Below are 22,172 nucleotides of genomic sequence, written 5' to 3'. Positions count from 1 at the left end.
AGCGGTGCAGAAGTTCAGCTACACTTCAGACAGTGTTTACAGTGCTCAGTTGTTTTGAATCAATTATTCAATACAATATCCACTTTTGCTAGAAGACCCCTTTATCTCTAAGTACCCTGACCCACCTCTCTAGGCGAGTGCTAGGATCTCTCACTGCTGTACTCATGCTCCAACTGAACTTGAGGGCATCACAATCTGGTCTTATATTTCAGTCACAACAGTTATGAGCACCACTCAATTGTCAGGACATCTAGCAAGTACTGTAGGCATAGTAAGTAGGGCTGTGAGAAGCTTCAGTAGTTGATTCGATTCCGAGGAGATTCAGCCCAATTTGGAGGAGATATGGCCCGATTCGGGGACCGAATCTCCAAATTCTTAAAGCATCTGAATCAATTTGGAAAAGATTCAGCCGATTTGGAGATTCAGCCATAAACTAAGCAGGCAGCTGACACAGCTGCCTCCAGGTGGTAAGTCTGTTGGGACTGGGGGAGGGAAGGTGTGGGGGAGGAAGGAATTGGGGCTGGGATTGGAGCTGCTCAGCCAGGGCGGGAAGGGGGCTGGGGCATGGGATGTGGGCACAGCAGCACTGGGAACGGGGGGCTCTGCCCTGCTGCCACTTGCCAGCTGGGGATGGGGTGCTCACAGGATGCGGGCACGGCTTGCTCCATGCAGAAGGGGACAAGCAGCAGCAAGGCATAGCCCCTGCTCCCAGCACTGCCATGCCCGCATCCCCCCGCACTGGCTGGCAGTTGGCAGCAGGGCAGAGCACCCACTCCTAGCGCTGATGCGGGCACGGCAGTTCTGGGAGCAGGGACTATGCCCTGCTGCCGCCCAGAGCAAGAAGTGCCTACACTGCACCCTCACCCTCACCAGGGGCCCTGGTCGCTGCTGCTGAAGCTGGTGAGTGCAGGACTTTTTTTGTTTGTTTGTTTTTTAAAGGTGTTGGGACTAGGCTGGGGCTGGGCAGAGCAGCCATGGGGCCTTCTCCCGTGGCTTCCCTCCCCCCAGGAAAAGGCTAGAACAGTCGGAGGAGCCGTGGGAGCAGCCCAGCTGCGTCTGCCTTTCCCCGGCTGATCCAAACCACCAAATCTCTCCAAATCAGTGCTGAATCTTCCAAAGCCAATTCGGCTGAACTGATTTAGGACAGTGATCCAAATCGAATCACTGTCCTCCAAATCCGAATTGAATACTTCCCTGTTCGCGCAGGCCTAATAGCAAGACGACAGGCCTTGGCCAGAAGTTCAGAAGTGGAGGTTATGAAAAGACAGTCACCATGGACTGCCATTTTGATGGGGTGGGGAAGCTTGCATGTACTGATGACCTGAAGAGCAATGCTGTCAGGAGTCTTGTACTGCTGGTAGGGTCACCCATAGTGATGAGGTATCAGATGAAGAGCAGTCCAACATGACACAGACCTCAACAGTGGAGCAGGCATACTTCTCAATGGCTGCAAAAGTGGATGACGGCTACAGTGGAAGAGTAAACCCAGCCATCTTGGATCTCCTTTCCACTGACACAGGTTTCTCCTCTACCAAGATCTGTGCGGGTGTCAATGTGCGACAAACTCCTCACATAAACAGATCACACGCAGGCTTCTCACTGGTCCAACATCTACTACAATAACCAATACCAATACCTATAACTTCTACAAAGTCCTGAGGCAATGGGCAAGTGACAGGGGACAGAAGCAGTGATCACCAGGAGTTCCCCAAGTCATGGATCTATGTGCAGGTGGTGATCACATGATGGTGACCATCATAATAGTGACAGAGATTGTGACAGAGCAGTCCTTTTTAGGATCCCCTCTGCTCACCCCACATGGGAAGGGGGCTAGAAAAGGTGCTCCAAACAGACTGGCTCACTTTACCTTACCTGACTGGATAGCCACTTCCAGGGGAATCACTCTAATTGTGGTCAAAAAGTAAAAATGTTTGTTGCATCCTGGAATGTGCAAACCCTACTAGATGACCCAAAGAGTGACAGACCTGAATGCAGAACAGCTGCAGTCACCTGAGAATTCTTGCAATCTCTCTGCTCTCAACAAGACCAGACATGCAGGCGAAAGCCAACTGGGGGGGGGCGGCTAGCTATACATTCTTCTGGAAAGCTAAACTTGTAAATGACAGGTGAATATGTGGCACTGGTTTCGCCATTAAGAACCAGACTGTCAGATGAATGATTACATTCCTCATTGGCATTAGCAAGAGTCTCATGACTCTCCGCCTTCAACTGACAAACAATTCATTTGCTACTATCATCAGTGCATATGCTTCAAACACTCAATGCCTAGGAAGAACATAAAGAACAGTTTTATGAAATTCTATCAACTTGAAAGTTGACAAGATCATCTTCCTTGGAGACTTCAATGCAAGAAGGCCATGGCCTGAACATGTGGAGGGGCACCCCTGGGAAGGAAGGAGTAGGCAAGGATAATTCCAATAACATTTTTTATTCAATAAATGTGCAGAGCATGACTTTGAGATTATTAACACTATCTTCAGACAATGTGACAGGTATAAAACAACATGGCAACACATGCACTCGAAACAGTGGCATCTCCTTGACTACATGTCATCCTAAGAGCACGTGATCTAAAAGATGTCTATATCACACATCATGAGAGGAGCCAATGACTGGACTGATCATCATTTAGTGACAACAGTCATGTCCAGAGTTGTGTTGAAACATCAAAAGCAAGTCAAATCAGTCTGAAGACAGTATAACATCAAATGCCTTCAAACCCCTAGATACTGCAAAGCCCTCCAAACACATCTCAGTAAGAAATTCCCCAATCTTCAGATTGAAAATGATAACACTTGCATTGCAGAAGATTGGCAAGGTCTAAAAGAGACCATCTATGAGGCTTGCACAGAATCAATTGGCTTTTTCACCTGACGCCATCAAGATTGGTTTGATGAAAACAATATTGAGATCAAAGCCCTTCTTGATTAGAAGAGAAAGGCTTTCTGTGACTGGCAAAACCAGCCTACATCCAGTCAGAAGCAGGGAACTTATCAATGGCTTAAATCTGAAACCCAGAGGAAGAACTGAGAAATCAAAAACAAGTGATAGGAAGAGAATGAAAGAAATCCAACAATTAGCTGACAGTCATGCCATGCGGAGCTTCTTCAGTACAGTCAGGGCTGCATGTAGATGAAATTTTTGGGCCATCCCACTTAGATCTGAAGACAGCAGTACACTTCTCAAAGAGAAGTCTATCAAAAAATGCTGGAAGCAGCACTACCAAAAGCTCCTAAACTGAGAACCAACAGTGACTGATGAGATGAAACTGTCAAATTCATCTGCAGCATCCAGTAAGGGAAGCACTTACCAGTCCATCAACCCCTGAAGAAGTCCACAAAGTGATAAGACATATGAAGAACAAACAAAGCATCCAGCCCTGACGGCATACCAGCTGAGGTCTTCAAAGTTGGTGGTGAAACCATGACCAACAAGCTCCACACACTTTCTTAATATCTGAAACGCTGTGGAAATTCTCACTGACCTAAGGAATGCCAATATTGTCATCATTTTTATAAAGGAAAATCAATCTGACTGTGGAAACTACTGAGGTATTGCCCTCCTGTCCACCACTGGAAAGATCCTCGCTCGAATTCTGCAGAACCGACTGCTCTCTCTTGCCAAGGAAAATCTGCCTGAGTCTTAATATGCCATCAGACTGTCAAGGGGCACTATGGACATGATTTTTGTGGCCCGACAGATCTAGGAAAAGTGCCACGAACAACATCAGGAACTGTATATGGCCTTTATTGATTTGACCAAAGCCTTTGACTCTATTAACTGTGAGGCTCTTAGGAAGATCTAATCAAAGTTTGGCTGCCTAGGGAAATACCAAACGACTGACTCCATCCTATGCAGTGGCTCCACTATGGAGCCCTTTGCCATTCAAACTGGCATCAAGCAGGGCTGCATGATCACACCGATTCTGTTTTCCATTTTTCTTGGTCATCAAGATGCTCAGCTGTGACCGCCTGCCACATGGCATCGGCATTGAGTATAGGATGGACGGGAACCTTTTCAATCTTTCCCACCTCCATGCCAAGACCCAAGTTACATCAGCCCTGACTGTGGAACTTTAGTATGCCAAAGATTGTGCTGTCATTGCACATACTGAGGATGACCTACAAATGGGCCTTAATTACTTCTCTCAAGCATACCAGTGCCTGAGGCTGACCCTTAATGTTGGAAAAAAAACACCAAAAAAAAACCACAGGTGATTTACCAGCCTGCTCCAAATAACTATTAAATAGCTTGAGGCACATAAAGGACCAAATATATTTCAGTAAAGTCACTTACTAGTTGAAGTTTCTTCACAACCTGGTTCAAAGAAGGTTACTTTTCTTCCATCACCTGGTTTCTTTACTGGCGTCTAAGAAAAACCCAAACATCAATAACTTTTCCTCAAAGCTTTCAATGGCCTAGACTATTCAACTAGGTGAAAAGTCAGAAAACTTTAGAAAAAGAGAATTCAGAGGGGTTTACACCAGTGTTTCCCAACCAGTGTGCCACAGCACATTGGTGTGCCATGAGGCACGTCCAGTTGTGCCGTGGAATTTTGAGCTGGAGCTACACCCTCCACCTGTCGCCGGCGCGGACAGACAGACAGACAGACAGACACAGACAGACAGATGGGGGGCATGACTCCACCAGCCAGCGATTAGCGTCCATGCACTGTGTTCAGATGCACCACCACCCCCTCCCGCATTCACCTGGTGTGCCACAGGATGGGAGAGGCCTGGTAAGTGTACTGCCAAAACCAAAAGTTTGGGAAACACTGGTTTACACAAATCTTAATTTTTAGATAACTATGCAAGAACCTAAGTGATGTATACAAAATAGCTGCCTAAATTACATTTAGTTTATGACTATAAAACAACCATAAAAAAGCAATAAAGAAACACCTAAGTTCAGAACTGGATACTTGTAGCTAGCACTGCTGAGTGAGTAAAAAGTGAAGCTATACCAGGGATAGAATAATGCTTAGTGTGGGTACTTTATGTATAATCATAAGATTTGCCCGAGATTAATACACCCTTTCAAAAGGAAGTCCTATTGGAGAGAGGATGTTACAGGTTAGGCAAAACAAATTTAAAAAAAAAAAAAATCTGTCCACTGGTTCATGGTTTCGAATTAAGTCAAATTTTGAACCTCTACGATATCTAGGGAAGATTAGCACTCCCTCTAAAGAAATTTAAATGACAAAAGTTATTTGTTAGACCTATATTAAGGAACTTTACTGAGCAACAGCCAGTTAAATTAACATACTGATTACTTCTCATAGAGATGCACTGACATATGCAAAACTGGTGCATTAAAGGAGAAAGTTAGATAAAACCCTTTTAATTCTGAACATCAAGCTGAAGTCTGTTAAGTGAACTGGGGGAAGAACTCAAGCTTCAGTTAAGGAAAAGTATTTTAAAGATCCAGCCTAATATAAAAAGTGACATAAAATTAATGTTATCACAGGGTGTGACATAAGCCTGGCAACATGTCGGTCCTAAAAAACAACGGTTTTACTTGCACAAGCTCTGAGCCATTCTTTGTAGAAACTGAGCACGTCACATGGCCCTCTGGTGCCAGGTTGCTCACAGAAGTCAGGAGTAGATATAGCACTGCCCAGGTACCTTATGTTCCAACTGGACCCTGCCTCTAGGAGCTACGCCTATCCTTTTTCAGGGAGCCTGGAATCCAATAGTCAGCACTCACTGGCATCCCTTAAATTTCTTGTGGCCATATTAACTAGTGCCTCCTGTCCAGCAGGCTAGAGTGAGAAGTGTAGACTTACTATACCAGGGGTGCTCAACCTCCAGCCCATGGGCCAAATTTGGCCCACACAGGCTTGGAATATAGCCCACAAGGCTCCCCACGGGTCAGGAAACTTGGCAGCAGGGGAACACCAAAATTAAGTCCCACGGAGCAGGTAGGAACCAGGCCAGAACCTTCCCCCCGCATGACCAGATTGGGGCCAGGTACGTCCCCTTCCCTCCATACAGGGCAGCCGGTTCAGGGCCAACTTACACCCCCTTTTCTCCCTCACCCCTTCCCTTGTTCCTGGCCAGGTTGGGGCCAGGATACACCCCATTGCTCTTGCAAGATTGGGACATCCCCTCCCCCACAGGGCTGGATCTGGGCCAAGAAAAGTCCCCTGCTCCTGCGCAATGGGAACAGTTAGGCTGCTCCCCTCTGCATGGCCAGATGGGGCCACACCATGCCTGTTCCCAGATGCTAGATTAGGTGCACCAGCTGTATTCAGCCCACCAGCCAAAAAGAATGAGCACCACTGTATTATGCTGATTTTTACCCAGTTTGTATTTACTCATTTCATTGTTTTTGTTGAAACACCAGGTGAGGAAAATCAATTAAAGATGTGTTACCTTCTCTTCCGTTTTTAATGCTGGTTTAGGGGGTTGAGGTTGAGGGACTTTGAAACCTAAAAGCTCCAACATGTTTTCAGCTGCATTGCGTTTAGCTACTTTCTTGTTCGTACCCATTCCTTCAGCTGTGTGCACACCAACTTTCACCTGAAAGAAATATGGACAAAGAAAAAGCAAATAAAGTCTCATGAAAATAAAAACAACATTTTCATTAAATGACTCTTTTGTCTCCATATGGCCAGAGCAATCAGAGACTTGGCTGAATTGATTTATTGTCCTAAACAAATTTGTAACCAATCATAGGCGCCACAGGACAAGAAACAAATACATGGAATAATCAGCTTAGTACTTGATCTCTCCAGGGCATTAGTTTAAATGCATTAGCCCAGGAAATCTATATTCAAATAAGGCACCAAGGTAATATAATTGTTTATAACTATGCAAATTTCATGACAATAAAAGGACAGTAAGATTTTAAACTATTTTGCACAGTGGCAGCTTTCAGCCTTGTCCAGCACAAGAAAGAGGGGTGGAGGATATCTTAGCACTAGCTACCACTGGGTTGCTACAACCAGTGCCAAACAAATGCTACCATATTATCTGATATTGCAATGCAGGAAGATATTTTGGAATACAGTACTTTTAAAGAAAAGACAGAAGCTGGTGGAAAAGATATAAACCTCTACATTTCAATGTCCACACATTACAAAAACAAAGCACTTTTTATCATTTGGCAGTATTTTTCTGTGTTTAAGAAAAATGTATGCAAGCATGATGTATTTAAAAATTTGCCTTCCAGCATCTCAACTACCTCTTTAACAGGACTTAGGAAGAAGGATTTGCCTTCTTGAGCCCTTATCCTGCTCCAAGGGAATCAGATGGAGATTTTTTTTCTTAATGAGCTCAATGCATTTGGAGATGCAGTACTACTAAGTACATATATCTTTTTCAAAGTCTGGTAACCCTAACTAAAAATAATTAAAGACAGACATATAAAGATTGGAAATCAATATACAAACCTGCATAACAAATTCCCTGCGCCTTGGAAGACCACGTTCTGTGATGAGCATATACTCTGGCTCCTTTTCTTTTTTGGCCTGCTGTATCTGAGCAAGTCTGCTAATAGGATTCATTCCTTGGCCATATTCTGGGCTTGTTTGCAGCTAAGGTGGAAACAATGTTGAAAAAATAAGCTGACATTTGCAAATATTGTACAGCAATTCCAAATGTAGCGTACCAATTAATTCATTCATTCAACTGTAGGCATTAGGTTCCCTAAAACACCAAAACCTGGTTTATGGTGTAAGAGCAATACCAATAGCCAAGCAATAGTAGTAAAACATAGTTGATCATGTTCTTAGATAAGCTACCAATAGCAAAAGTTCAGCTTATTTTGAACATTTGGAGACTACTGCTAAAGTTAAAGATTTGGATGGAGGTGGCACAACTGCAAGAAATCCATAAATTGGTCTCCTTAAGTTTGAAAACTAGTCTGGTAGTTTATACAGCATATGTTCAAATATTTTCTCATTCATCTGGAAGTCAACATAAACTACCTTGCTACTGCAGTAGTGAGCTCTGTTAACTGAGGATGGTGAATAACTAATATATCAGTTGTAGTACCAGACCGCTGGTTAACTTTCAGCATGTGAAAAGGGCGTTTATAACAATTTTGGGAATGTTCCACACATTATGACATTTTTCAGCAACAAAATTTGGGTCCAAAAAGGGAGGTAATTTCTTACTTTCACTATTGATTTTGTTTTCTTTTTGATTCGTGGCTTCATTTTCTCAACCGTAGGAAGGGGGGGCAGTTTTTTCAGTTCTTCTAGGACTGCGATTGCGGCATTTTTCTTAGAGATCTTCTTGCTTTTTCCTTCACCTTCACCCATAAATTCCCCAACCGACACCTTGGTTACAAAGCTCTTCATGTGGGGAGGACCACTTTCCTTGGTCACCTGTTTCAGAGGGAAAAACTGAGTGAAAGCGTGATAAACACTTATTAAAAATGGTAGGGCACAATGTTTATAGCAAACTTCATTCACAAGAACTAGGGGCAAGGGGGAATTTGTATGAGATAGCATTCCTGAAATGATCCAGGAAGAGGCTATTTAATAACATGACCACTAAGCATAATATCATCCCACCCATGCAAAATCTGTTAAATAATTCTACCTAGAAAAGTGCATGCACAGCAAGCAGGAAGTAGAATTTACATTTTATGAATTAATGGTCTTTAGCATGTTTCATTTACTGTTTTACTCTTTCAGAAGAGAGTATTAACTTTGTTTTTGGGTATACATCTCCACCCAATGATTCATATTACAGTGATTTGATTAGTACAGACAAAGCAATTCTTTGGGACCTAGAGTCTTAGTTCAGAAGTACAGACACTGGAGGCAGCACTGCCTTCAAACTACTAGCTCTAAAATAGGCTTGTTGTCTATTTGCAATCACATATTAAAGCCACCAAATGCCCAAATATTGACTCATAGAACAAAGCTTGACAACAAATGTTAGTACAAATTAAGATCACTGGCAACTGGCACTTTCCAAATAGCACCCTTTAAAAAAAAAAATAAAATCAAGTCTGTGCCAAACTTTTAAGAATACTGAAAATGTAACAATTTAAGTGTTCATGAAACAGATTAGAAGTCAATTTAGTGAAGTAACCCATGTCAGCAAAAAGAGCAACAGAATAAACTAATACTTCAGTGCAACAAGGATGTTCCTCTGGTACGTAATAAATTAAAAGATAACTAAGATGGTCAGAAGGGGGCAGGAAGCAGCTGTCATCCAAGACAACATAAAGGAGAGGAATGTAAGTGAATGAGACCAAAGAGTTTGTTCTGAAAACCAGAAGGGCAATTTTGAGAAACTGGAAACCCATGATGACACTTGAGGATTAATGTTATACAGTCCCACTTCCTACTCAAGAAGGGAAACCTGCTTGTGGGGTTCTGAATTATACCTTGTGTATAATTCACATCAGTGCTCAATTATGCAATGATAGAGAGACTCTTTAAGCTCTTTCCCCATTTGAATTTTGTTTTCACTCTTCTAACTGTACATGTGATTTAAAATAAAGAGACTCATTCAATAATGAAAGGATTTTATGTTAAATTTTCAAAGAGCCTGGTACAATAGCACATAGGGCTACTCATGTGTGCTATGATTTGCGTGGCCTGCCAATTCTGGGGTACAAGTGGTCTTCTCCCCCACCCGCTTTTAAACAATTTAGCTCTGGGATGATCAGTTTGAAACTCATTTGGATAAAAGCATATTCACAACTAACATGCAGCTTTAAAAGTCAGTTGTTCTTGTCTAAGTAAGTTGCTTTAGATCATTTTATCTTAGTATCCTCAATATTCTAACAAAATATAACTCTAGAGCTTGTAAAATAAACATACCTCAAAATTCACAGGCAAGTTCCTTTTAAGTGCAATCTCAAAAACTTGGCTTATTTCAGATTTATTGAGATTTTCATCATCTGGTTCTTTTCCATTAACCTAAAAGCAGCACACATTTAAATAAAGAGCATGCTAGCTGAATGATAGTCATCCAACCAGTTTATTGAACCCACAAATCAAGTTGTCTAACCTTTGCTGTCTACATGAGAACATAGAAATATCCCGCACGTACTGCAGACACTTAAAGTTAAGAACCTTGTTTCAATAATGGTTTTTAATGTAAAAGCTGATAAAACTTCAAATTTGCATATGTGCTCACTGAAGGAAGGGAAAACAGGCTCTCTGAAAGCTAGCAGGCTTAAAATGTATTTCTGGAAAAGTTAAGACAAACCCAAGTGTGAAATACACTTTTTAAAACTGAAACACTTGCGAGAAGCTAGTTACACAAGTTAATTTGACATTTGTATGAAACCCAGTGAGACCATATCGGCACGAAAAATTTGGATTCCAAGCACTGGCCAGTCAAATGTGTGATGGTTAATTAGTTCTGGGGGCAGCCATGTATTCATAACATGCCTCTGTTTAATCATTCCATCTGGACAACCATAGGAAGTGGTTACAGTGCACTATGGGCAAAATGCCTGAAATCAAATGGCTGAGTCTTAAATCATGCACTTTCCATAAGGGCATTAATGCTAATTTGGTCACATCGCTAGGCGTGTGTATATCTCCAGTCAAATGGATTTCAAAACCTTGATTACAGTCTAATTCTGCTGTTGTTGTGCACTAGATAAAAAAGTGGATTTAAAAAGGCATGGCAACAACGCAGAAACTGTAAGACTGCAGCTACCAAGCTAGGATATAGAAAGGACTACAGGCACAGAGGAACTGTCAAAACACAAGAGCTCAAACACCAGAAGATTAGAAAATGGATTAGATGCTTTAACTACGATTAGAGGAATAGCCTGGAGATGTCTCATTTAGTAAAAACAGTTTAATAAAAACAAAAAACAAAACAAACAAACAAAAAACCCAAAAAACTTTCCCTCTCTCTTTGCTTCCACCATCTTCGACTATTTTAAGGATTACAGAAATCTAGTTTACTGTTCACCATTAAACCTAAACCCAGAATGAGCGACCAATAAAGCAGACTTGCTATTTGCACTTGTCTTCAGGCAGATTTCTTTTTCTGCCCAAAGCACCATTACACTAAGTGCTTAAGCTGCAAGCACTCCAGAGGAATGTGTAAATCCCAAGATACTTTCCAGGGCAAACGCCTGACATTTTTAGTCTTCTCAGTACTGTGTATGGTATCACTTATTTCCAGCCTCTGAACTCCTAACTACGTTGAGGCATGTATGTAGAACTCTCCAATACATATTTGCAGAGAGTGAGGTCAAATGATGCACTAGTGCAGGACTGCGGTACATGCACAGTGAACTGTTGTGTTTGAGAGCTGTTCAGGCAATACCAGTACTAAAAGCAGAGCACTTCCTTCCCAGCAGTATGCTCCAAGATTTGACATTTTTGAGACTCAAAAGAACTTTACAATCAAGTTCTAAAACTTCTCTGATTTCAAATTCAAAGTGGGTAGGTTCAAAATTAGCAGCACCGTTTAATCAAAAGGACCTTGAAAGCCCATTTTAAGAGTTACTGTAGGTGTGACTGAAGAGCTTAAATGTTAGTTTACTGCCTGCATCTCTAGTGATAGTGTCTCAGTTTGGAGGTTAATCACATTAAAATATCTTTTATTCCTTGCACTTTTCAATATATTCTGGTTTTGATTACTCACATGTATTTAACATCATACTTTTATAGACAAGCATATCCTCTTATTAACTAAATTAACTATTTCCCTCCTTATGCTGTATAAAGGAGTATGCACCAAGAAACATCCCAGAGCTTATTACACTGGTATCAGTTGTGTTGTGTGCTGGTGTGTGCTCCAGCTCTAAACTATGTTTGCAAATGGTTAAAGAATGAGGGTGCATCTAAAACAAGTAAGTCAACAGCATAATGCCAACTAACAGAATAAAAGAGGTTTCAGCTTGCATGTACTCACAACTTCTGAAACAGAATATTTTACAGAAACAAAGCTAGTAATTTGAAAAAAAAAGCAAACCACCATTTCAACAGCATAAAAATACCCCTTTAACATTTTATAAAAAAAGAGTAGGAGCCTATAAAGTAATACAAGGAAACAAAAAATATCCAGGTTGATATAAACTAAAGAATAGTAAAATTGTTTAACTCTTCCCTTTCCTAACAAGGAAATTATTAGCCTGGCAAGAAGGTGAAGGTAAAGCACTAAAGTAACTCCAAATGCATTCATGCATTCTTGTCCACTTCAATTAGAGCTACTACATTTAATGGTCCTGTCGTTCAGTACAGTTGTACAAAGGACTAGGTGATATTTTAGAGAGACTTTGTCCCTTTCCAGAAAACTGAACATACAGCTCCAAACAGCTATTTATTTTCAAGTGAAAAGCTATAGATTGTCCAGACAGGTGCTTCCAGAACTGCTGCACTACAAACAGGAAGACAAACACTGAATCATCTAAAGCAGGAGTTCTCAATCCGGTTGCCAGTCTGCAGCAGTCGGCTGCCAGACCCAGAATTGGCCGTGGACCAGCAAACCGTGGCCCCCCGGAGTCAGGCGGAGAGGCCACGGCTCCTTCTGCAGGGCCTGTGGCAGTGCAGGGTTTGGTCCACCCTCACCAGCTGGAGGGTGGGGATATCCTTACCCGTCTTCTGGCTGGAAATTCTGGCTGGTCGGCTGCAACTGCTGAGCCACAGTTTGCTGGCCTGCAGCATAAAAACTTTGGGAACCCCTCATCTAAAGGTTACAACATGCTATCATGGACAGTCTTAGGACTAGTCTTCTCTGCAATACTTAAGCTTGAGTCAGCATACTCAAAATTACTCCACCTGATAGCCTACCTCAAGTGAAAGCACCCACACAAAATAGCTGATTATGACCTGGTCTGCAACAGACTGGACGTGTCACTGCTTTAGTAGCTAATGACTTGTGATAACTTGGAGCTGCAACCCCACTGCAACACTCAAACTTTAAACCCTACCTCTCTGATGGTCCAGACAGCTCAAGTTTAAAGAACCACCTAACTATAAGTACAGATCTCTGTGGGTGGATGAGGGTCAGGTTAAAGGCAGCATGCAAATTAACACAGGGCCTGTCTACACAGGAGCTTTAATGTGTGTTCGCCTATTTTAATGCCCATTAAAAGCATCACTAAAAACATGCTATTTAGTTAATGCATATTAAAATAGGCTAATGCACATTAAGTGTCACTTAAAAACAGTGAGCACTTTTACATGCTTTAATTATAGCTGCTCCAAGAGCTGCTCTAATTAAAGCACTGCAGCACCTCGTGCATCAGTATCCCTGCGCTTCAAAATGGCATTAAACAAGCTTTAGTTCAAGCACCCCCACCCCCATTTTGAAGCACAGGGACACCGATACATGACATGCAGCAGCGCGGTAATTACAGCATGTTGGAGCAGCCGAGCAGCACTTCTACAGGAGTAGAACCCCATGCTCTTTAGTTAACGCGAATTTTCTTAGTACCGCACAATGGTGTTACTCGATTCAATGCACATTAACCAAAGCACGTTAATAATGCATGTGTAGACACGCCCAGAGCAGTGTGAACAAATCTGTGAACACACATTCCAAAATCCTCTTTAGTGCAGGGGCTCTGCTACCTTTCACGAGCTACAGGCCACAACAACTCTGCTGCGGTCCAGTGCAGGCTGGGTGGCTTTGGCGGCACATCAGCAGCAGAAAACTTATCCCCACACCTGTGAGCTGTGCCCATACCACTGACATTTCCCAACCCCGCTGCTTCCTAGCTACAGCTTCCAGCGCTGGGACCACATATCTGCAAACTGCATCCATGCTGCTGCCGCTTCTCTCCACTCTCCTTCCCCCACTCCCCTGCCTGAGGGCACAGCTTGGCTCTAGCACAGCTCCTCACTGCCCACACAGCAGCTAAGAAGAGGGGTCTGGGGAAGCAGCAGTATCTGGCCACTTGCTGCTGACACACTGCTGAAAACACCTGGTCTGCATTAGACCAGACAGAAAAAAACAGCAGTGTAGGTGTGGGTGGAAGCTGCCCACCTCTGGCATGGGCACAAGCAAAGCCATTCAACTCTGTGGGCCAGATCCCATGGATCCACTGGCCAGCCATATGTTGCCAGACCCTGCATTAGAGCTTCCTAAAGATGCAGTATGCACAAGCATTAGCTAGGGATAATGCCAAAATTAGAGGATGTGCAGTTCAATTTTTACCACGGTTTTAGGTCATGGATGAACACCTGTGCTGTCAGTTCAGTGCTGCACCTGTGTGCACTGTGAGCAGAGAATCTAGTCTCCTTGGGTAACTCAGGTCCCTGTGGTAGGTCAATGGATTTGGACGTCTCAGGGTGGTTCTTGTGTTAGCCAATATTTCCTTAAACAACTGGAATATTGTCTTTTAAAGATAAATTTATTTTTGGGCCTGTCAATCGTGATAACCAGCCGTAAGTGCTATATATTTGGACAAAATAAATGTTCAAATATTACTCTTTGGAGCTGCTATGTTGGTACCTGAGCATCATTGCTGCACATGAACCATACACACCTGTCAAAAAGCCATGGATTTAAAACTTACAGGAGAAATTCTGACTACATGGAAGGTATTAAACTCCTACAGCTTTTAAAGAGGCCATGGCTTTTACCTAGTTTTCATACTTAGAGATGACAACTTTTCATACACAATTTTAAAAAAAATGTTTAGAAACAATCTATTCAGTAAAGCAGAAATTTGCAGGAAAATTAAAAAAAAAAGTCTATGCTTTGTTATTCATAGACTTGACAACTGCAAGTTAATCCATAATGGCCCTTCAATGCCTTGCTCCCAGGCCAACCAAAGTATCGCTGCTAAAATGCCTCTTGTATTCATGTCACAAAGTATATTTTCACCTTCTAAACAGGGTGCAAGGATTTTTTCAGCTCAGCATACATCTGCTTTTTGATTTATTTTTATTTACTAAAATGCATTGGAGGTCTAAATATAGTCATAAAACTTAACATTAGAAAAATGGAATAAATACATGCACATACAGTGCATGGAAAAACATGCACATACAAGAAGTGCAAGAAGTAAAAAACCATGAAGGCTATAAATTCAGTCATCGAAAAACTAGGAAATGGAAGCATTAAGGATGCTTATGCAACCTTATTTAGGCAGCAGTAGCAATGCAACAGGAATTATGATAGCCAAAGCAATGAAAATAACTTATTTGGAAAAATCCTCCATTTATGAAAGACATCTAAAATTTAAACTATTTCCACTGGACACTAAGCAAGTCCACACCAACTCACACACTGAAGTCTTCCAATCTGAAGTACATTCACCTTTTAATTTAGAAAAAAATACTTTAAAATCACTTCTATCTGACATGTCATGGCATCTCAATTCACACTTAAGATACTTGAAATTTAGTTCCTACCTCTGGCTTTTCAGGCAGGGGCTCATTCTGCAAAACTTTCAGTGCTTTAGCAGCTGCATCATGCTTAGCAGCCTGTCTTGTTCTTCCTTTCCCATGAAATTGCTGTCCTCCAATAGAGAGCTCAACTTGATAAAGTAAGGGTCCAACAGGAAATGGGTAAAAGTACCTAAAAACAGAGAGGTCACTTTGCCTGTCTGCAAGTTGCTTGTAAGCTACAGAGTAAACATTTAGGAACATCAATTATATAACCACAAGTTTCCCGTGACAGTAACCAATGCTCAACATGACACTCTTAAATATATTCAAAATGGCTTTAATATTTAAGCTTAAAGTCTGAACGATTTGGTAGACTTTTAGTATCAATACAACAGGACAAGGAAAAGCAAATATTTCCGTGAAGCAAGACACCCTAATATGGTTTTTATAAGCCTTATGGTTTACCAAGCTCAGCAGAATGAACTTCTACACTCAAATGAAATATTCCATATCAATGTCATGACTTACATCCAAATCAACTACAGAAAAAAGTCTTAAGTTGTTGGATTTATTTTCCTTCTCACTTAAAACTATAGTAAAAGAGGAAATAATTTTGTTTACTTACTAAAATGGACTGTTTATGAAGTGCTCTTAAATGAATAAATTCACTACTTAATCAATTTCCCCTTTTTAATTTTTGTTTTCTCCCTCACCCAGAGGAAAGAAAAATGGAGAGACTATGATTGGAAATGCCTGAATTTTGGGGGATTCTTGGTAAAGTGATAGTTCCATAAACCACTAACAACAGAAACTGCCTAAAGGTCAAGTTGAACCTCCTATATAGCCTGGTTCATGCACACAAGGAGAAAAGAAGTTCAAAGAGTCCAGAATCACAAACAGAAAAGCAATGGTACATACCGTGGCGGATAAGCACCACCTCTTATATTATAGTTGTAGGTGGATCTCATCCCTGTATAAGGATCAATAGGTTTGTACATAGGTTTCTTTCCCAGCTTCATGCAAAGTGCATTGAGCTCCACTGTGGGGGTTACACTATCTAAATAAAGAGAAATAGAAGATAGTTGTCCAAATATCACAGCAGAGTAAAGCTAGGTAAATGCCAATACTGCTTCAAAAGGAGAGCAAATTGGGACTGAATACTTGGCACAGGCATTATGACAATAATGAGTAGGGAGGTTCTGAATATGAATACAGATGGAAGTAATGAAAACATGACGGGTAAATTTTGCTGGAAATCACCTGAACTTGTTAGGTGCTGGCAAATTGTTACGTTACAGTGTTTCTACAATACCACTGATTAACTGTTATGAGAAAAAATACAGAAGAGACAGGTTCTCTCTCGCATGTAACCTACCTTCTTCTGCATAAACAAGCAGCTGTACTGTATATATTTTTTACAACACATGATTTGTAGAAGTTTTTGTTTCACAACATAAACAGGCCCCACTTAATCAAATTTAGCATCTGGGCTCTACTAATGACAATATATTCTCTACAGACCTTACTACAGAATCCATGCATAAAACTTGAAGTTCTCATAAAAACCTCTCAAAAGCATATTAATTTGTTTTGTTTCTATAGATACTCTTAAAAACAAAGCACATCATAGAGCCTCGGGCTATCAAAACTGTCACAGAAATTTACCGACACCATGAAAATAAAAAAAACTCCATTACTATTAGAAGCGTCTAACCAGGGCAAGCAAACCTTGATAAGATTTGTCAACAGGAAGCACAAAATCCAAAAGCATCACTAAAATATAACCTAACATCTCTGAACTTCCCATGTGTCTATATCCATATCTAGTCTCTGCTCACTATTAAAATGTTTCCATTTGATATAGGTCACAATTTCATTTTAATTGGAAAAACTAAACCACAAGCTGTAAAATGGTTGGTGATTGCACAGAACAACATTTCAAGTTCACCGAGTTAAACACAACCTTAAGTAGTGCCAATATATACACCAAGTTCAGAGGTGAGCAGCTTATAACTATTTTTTAAACAACCAGTCCTTGTATGTACCTGGGTTCTTTCCTTCGCTACGAGATGGACGAGCTGTAGGTTTAGGAAATTTTGTCCCTTCCAATGCTTTGGCAGCTGCCGCATGTTGAGCTTTTTTAATACTAGTTCCTTCAGCTTCCCAGTGCTGGTCCCCAAGAGTCAGCTGCACTGTAAACACCTGCATAGGAAAAATGCAAGTTTTTTATGATGACCCACACCATAATTTCACCTCAGTTGTTAGGACCTTTTGCTTAAATGCGCCTCACCCTCTAGTTTGAGAAGTTGCTTTTTAGTAGCTGCAAACTAAAGAACGTCACTGTCCACGATACAACTTTAAAATATACTGGCCACCATGTTCCAAACATAGTAGTCGTCTGTACCTTTTCCTAGTTACTGAGTACAAGGATTAATAAAAACCTTTGCACTGTTTTAATGGTCCGAACTACTCACTCAACAGCCTCCACAACATGTACTTAAGTTGACAGGCAGGGGGATTTATGATGCGATATTGAGGTTTTTAATTCCCATATGTTTATCTTGAATAATCTTTTTGAAATGTAACTACTTATTCAACAGTCTATTTTTACTTTGCATCGATTAGTCACTTTTTGTTTTACACTTTAATTTTACACTATTTTTTTCCAAACGCTGCAACAAAGATATTTAAGCCACTCTCAGGAATAACAACTTTTGCCATAGGTATAATGTTTTATCCCCCCCCCGCCAAGTCATTATAACGCAGTTATTTTACACAAGTTTAACTAATATAAGTACTTTTGAGTACTTCACTGTAAGCACAAAGATATCTATTATCATAAGTTCTCTCAAGTAAATCAGACGCATTGCAAAACATGTTCTTCCCAATAGTTGAAGTTTCATTTTGATCAGAACAATGACAAAATGATCACTTGCCCCGAACACTATTCCCTAGTATTCATGATTTTTAAAATGCTTTGCATATAGAGCCTTTAGCTGAAGATGTAAGAGAATAAATGGAACAGGGCTGATTGCTAAACATTTTGAAAACTTGTTGATTTTGCTCTATCCCAAGCACGTTCTCCTAGCATAGATATAATACAACTTAAAGGGAAACTAGTGTTAAATGTATACAAAAAAAATCCAAGATGATTTATCTTGTGTGGTGGTAACTCAGGAGTCACACAGTGAAAAGGTGATAAGAAAATGCCTTGTTATTTTTTTCCCCCCCGCCAAGTGTCAGGAATGTGTTCTGTATATTTGCTAGTCCTATATATTAGCTATCTGAATGCTAACAACAGGCACTGAGAGGAACAAAATATTTACTAGAGCCTGCCAAAATGTTAGTAGTCTACAATGTCAGGGACATGCAAAGTCTGTGTAGGGCAACGGTGGTACATCACCATCAAGTCCATACGGATCTGAAGACATTTATATTGACCTAACTGGTCTGTTTGAGAGAGTGGCCTACAAAGCTCTTCTACTCTGTGTGCTGGCAGTTAAGTGAAATTGACTAAAATCAGGCTCTCCAACCCAACAAGCCCCGTTCTAGTGAGTTTCACGTTGCCCTCAGCTACAAGACAGCAGTTAGCAAAGGAAAGTTTACAGGTATTTTATACATATGGGAAGAAACTGTTTACACTTCTAAGAGAGTAAGTAGTTGACTGAATAACCCAGGAGAGATTTTCACATCAGAGCTTATACTTGCACTCCTTGACTCTACCTTCCATAAGGTCATTAGCATTCTGACTGAGAAGTATTTTGCCAAAAGGGGAAAAAGAAAAAAAAAGTCAGTCAGATCTCAACCATTTTCACTGCCTCTCTAAGGGTGCAATCAGTTTATATTTTTGGAGAAGGAAAAGTATTTTCACTCTCTTCCTACTCAGATGTTGGTTTGCCTCAGTCATGTTCAGTCAGGAAGAGCATAGACAATTTCAGCACAAAAGGCAAGCATGCAATAAAGTCAAAGGTGGGCATTATATTGGGAACCAATTGCTAATACTGTTAAATGCTGTAGTTAGGCCATACAGTATAATGCAAGTCTCAAATACGTTACACATCTCTTGTGAGAACATAAATAAGCCATTTACTAAAGTTAGTTATCAAGGGACAAGTTTTAATCCAAATGGGTATCTTACCTTCCTCAACTTCAGCATACCCGTTGTATGAATTGTGTATTGAAAACTGAACTGTATTAAAGTATCTTTCATGTCTCATTAAGTTACCTGTACCTCTACTACAGCAAATTATGCTGCACAAGAGCTACATATTTTATCTTTCCAGTCACAAAAGTTCTTTATGGCTCACATTGTTTAGGCATTTATATTAATAATTACCTTAGAATGAGCTGGACCTTGCTCACTCAAAAGCTTATACTCAGGCTGAATCTTGTTGAAACGGGCTAACTCATTCACAAGACACATTGGGGTTTTCTCTTTGGGGTTTGCCATGTTAGAAGGAGCTGGAAAATAAGACAGAGACATAAATGACCAGGTGGACATTAAGACTGCTCCAGTTCTCAAAAAATCAAATATCAGATTTGTTGCACCTTTGCAGAAGGGCTGATAAGAACATGCAACCTTCCAGTTTTGGGACAGAGACCCCCAACTATTTCTCAAACGGGTGAAGATCAGGCAGATTTAGAGGTTCCCCAAGAACAGTTATGTAAAGCATTGTTGAAAATGTTACATTCTAACAACACACATCACAAATCTGACAATAACTACAGAAGCTCATTTTCAAAAGACATCTACCACAGCACCTAGAGACCTGGTTTGAAGTTTAAGAGGTTGTGGTCTCAACTTTGATCTATGTAATATACTCTGACTACCAAGTTTTCTTAGCAGGTACTGTGATAATTTGCTTTTAAACATTTTTAGAAGTGCCAGGTCTTAGTTCTTGGCTTTTCTTTCCCCACCCCACTTTACAATTTTTTGTTTAATCTCATTACCCCCCCACCTCCCGTTATCTGTTTTGCATTTTTTCTAAAAAAGTATGAGTTTATACATTTTGATAGTACTACTATTTATTATGCAACATCTGCATTACATTGTTTATTATGAACAAGGTCAAATATACATGAAGGCTGCATACAGCACTACTTGTGGAAAAGTGGTATTATTCTGGTTTGGGGGAAAAAAAACCAAAACAAAAAAAAAAAAACCTGTTAACATAACAAGGGCTCCTTTCATACATACTCCAATCCCTGTGCTGTCAAATATAAATGAAAGACTGCCAGTTGGTTTCAAATACTGTACTTAAAACTGTTGTAACACCACATAAACCTTGTAAAGTGTTGTCAAATCTTCAATGTCATCTTGTTTTGAATACAGTACAAGTAGCATTTTCTCTCAAAAACTTTAAACAAACCTGAACACTGGCTTAAACAGGGATAAAACAAGGCAAGCCAACATAGTTGGTGCAGGGTTTGTTGTTTTTTGGGGCGTGGGGGGAAGGAGATTGTTGGGGGGGTTTTTTGTTTTGTGGGTTTTTTTAAACAGCGTGTGAAACAGAGTTCCTCAATGCCACAGAATCATAGGAAGTTAAAATTCAAAAGGGACCTCAGGAGGTCATCTAGTCTAAGCCCCTGCTCAAAGCAGGACCATCCCCAACCAGGTCATTCCAGCCAGGACTGTGTCGAGCCAGGCCTTTAAAACCTCCAAGGATGGAGTTTCCACCACCTCCCTAGGTAACCTGTTCCAGTGCTTCACCACCCTCCTAATGAGAATGTTTTTTTCTTAATATTCAATCTAAACTTCCCTTGCTGCAACTTGAGACTATTGCTCCTTATTAAATGAAACTACTAGAAACCAACCGTATCAGATCATAAAACAAAGCTAAGAATAGACATACATTCATATTCTTACCTGCAGCTGCACTGGTGGATGTAACAGATGCAGAGGGTAAAGCAGAATTTTGAATAGGTCTACCTGCATTTTCAGAGGGCAGGGAACTAGTGGTAGAAGGAATACTCAAAGGCTGAGAGAGAGACTGGTTCTTATTCAAGATTTGGCTCCCCGAAAGGGCAGCAGATGGATTCTGAATTTGAACTTGAGACATGTTCAATTCCAACCAATGCGAATTACTGCAGGTGAACAGCTTCGAATGCAGATTAGTTCAGTGCGATGGAGCCTAATGGTTGACCTAAAAGTTGTAAGGAAGATAGACAGACAATTATACCAAATACTTAACTGTCAATAATTCAAGAACATGAATGAACTATTACATATAAAGCATCCATTGCATTGCATTTATTTTGCTAGTATAAGGAGTCTTAAAATGTCCATTGTTTCCATATTGCATACAGTAAGCCACTTCCATCACTAAAATCTTAACAAGATACTTCAAAACCCACATGGGCTAGAATTTAAGCTTCATGCTGGTTGTGTACACAACAGAAATGAACTACAGAAGCTTAATTTATGCTTGCTCATTTAAGATTAACTACCCATCTGTTTTCTACATCAGCACTGAATCCACTTACAAAACAAATCCAGTTACCTATCCTAACAGTCACTGCTGGAATACTTAACACAGAAGTTTCAAGGATTTCATTTTCATCTTTACTGCCATTTAGCATTAAAGTCTCTAATTCCAACGGGTAGGTAATCACACCACCGTTTACAAAACTACTGCTCAGAGAAAACACACTCCAGAACAGTCAGAAGTGGTTTCACTTTTTCTATGTAGGTGGCAATGAGCAAAGTCAAAATTTCAAATACCCCCAGACTTCCACAGTGTATATGTTAGGTTTATCTCCAAACACAGAAATTGCTAAATTTAATAAGGATTACACATGTTTATGGAAAGACCATAAAATGAATGGTTTAAAACAGGGGTGGGCAAAATGCGGCCCACCAGGCCATTCTATCCAGCCTGCA

The 22,172-nt window shown here is 40.7% G+C and overlaps 1 protein-coding gene across 10 annotated transcripts in view; it reads right to left on the bottom strand.

Moving 5' to 3' along the window:
- STAU1 (staufen double-stranded RNA binding protein 1) overlaps nt 1-22,172 on the bottom strand; it is a 37,998-nt gene that overhangs the window by 6,201 nt on the left and 9,625 nt on the right. For 2 of the 10 annotated variants that reach the window (XM_025191830.1, XM_025191805.1), the window contains exons 2-12: nt 21,159-21,435; nt 19,629-19,753; nt 17,338-17,494; nt 16,211-16,349; nt 15,317-15,482; nt 15,189-15,221; nt 9,806-9,904; nt 8,141-8,371; nt 7,415-7,558; nt 6,396-6,542; nt 4,318-4,390 (exon numbers count right to left, since the gene is read on the bottom strand). In XM_025191830.1, coding sequence (XP_025047615.1) covers nt 4,318-4,390; nt 6,396-6,542; nt 7,415-7,558; nt 8,141-8,371; nt 9,806-9,904; nt 15,189-15,221; nt 15,317-15,482; nt 16,211-16,349; nt 17,338-17,494; nt 19,629-19,753; nt 21,159-21,351 — 1,507 coding nt within the window. In that variant the 5' untranslated portion in view covers nt 21,352-21,435. The remainder of the gene's footprint in view (nt 1-4,317; nt 4,391-6,395; nt 6,543-7,414; nt 7,559-8,140; nt 8,372-9,805; nt 9,905-15,188; nt 15,222-15,316; nt 15,483-16,210; nt 16,350-17,337; nt 17,495-19,628; nt 19,754-21,158; nt 21,436-22,172) is intronic. The other 8 variants (XM_025191808.1, XM_025191848.1, XM_025191839.1 and 5 more) reach the window with 8 other exon arrangements.

Source organism: Alligator sinensis, unplaced genomic scaffold (assembly GCF_000455745.1).
Source record: "Alligator sinensis unplaced genomic scaffold, ASM45574v1 scaffold76_1, whole genome shotgun sequence".
NCBI lineage: Eukaryota > Metazoa > Chordata > Crocodylia > Alligatoridae > Alligator > Alligator sinensis.
The sequence above is the reverse complement of the archived record's forward strand: the minus strand, read 5'-3'. Positions and strand labels throughout refer to the sequence as shown.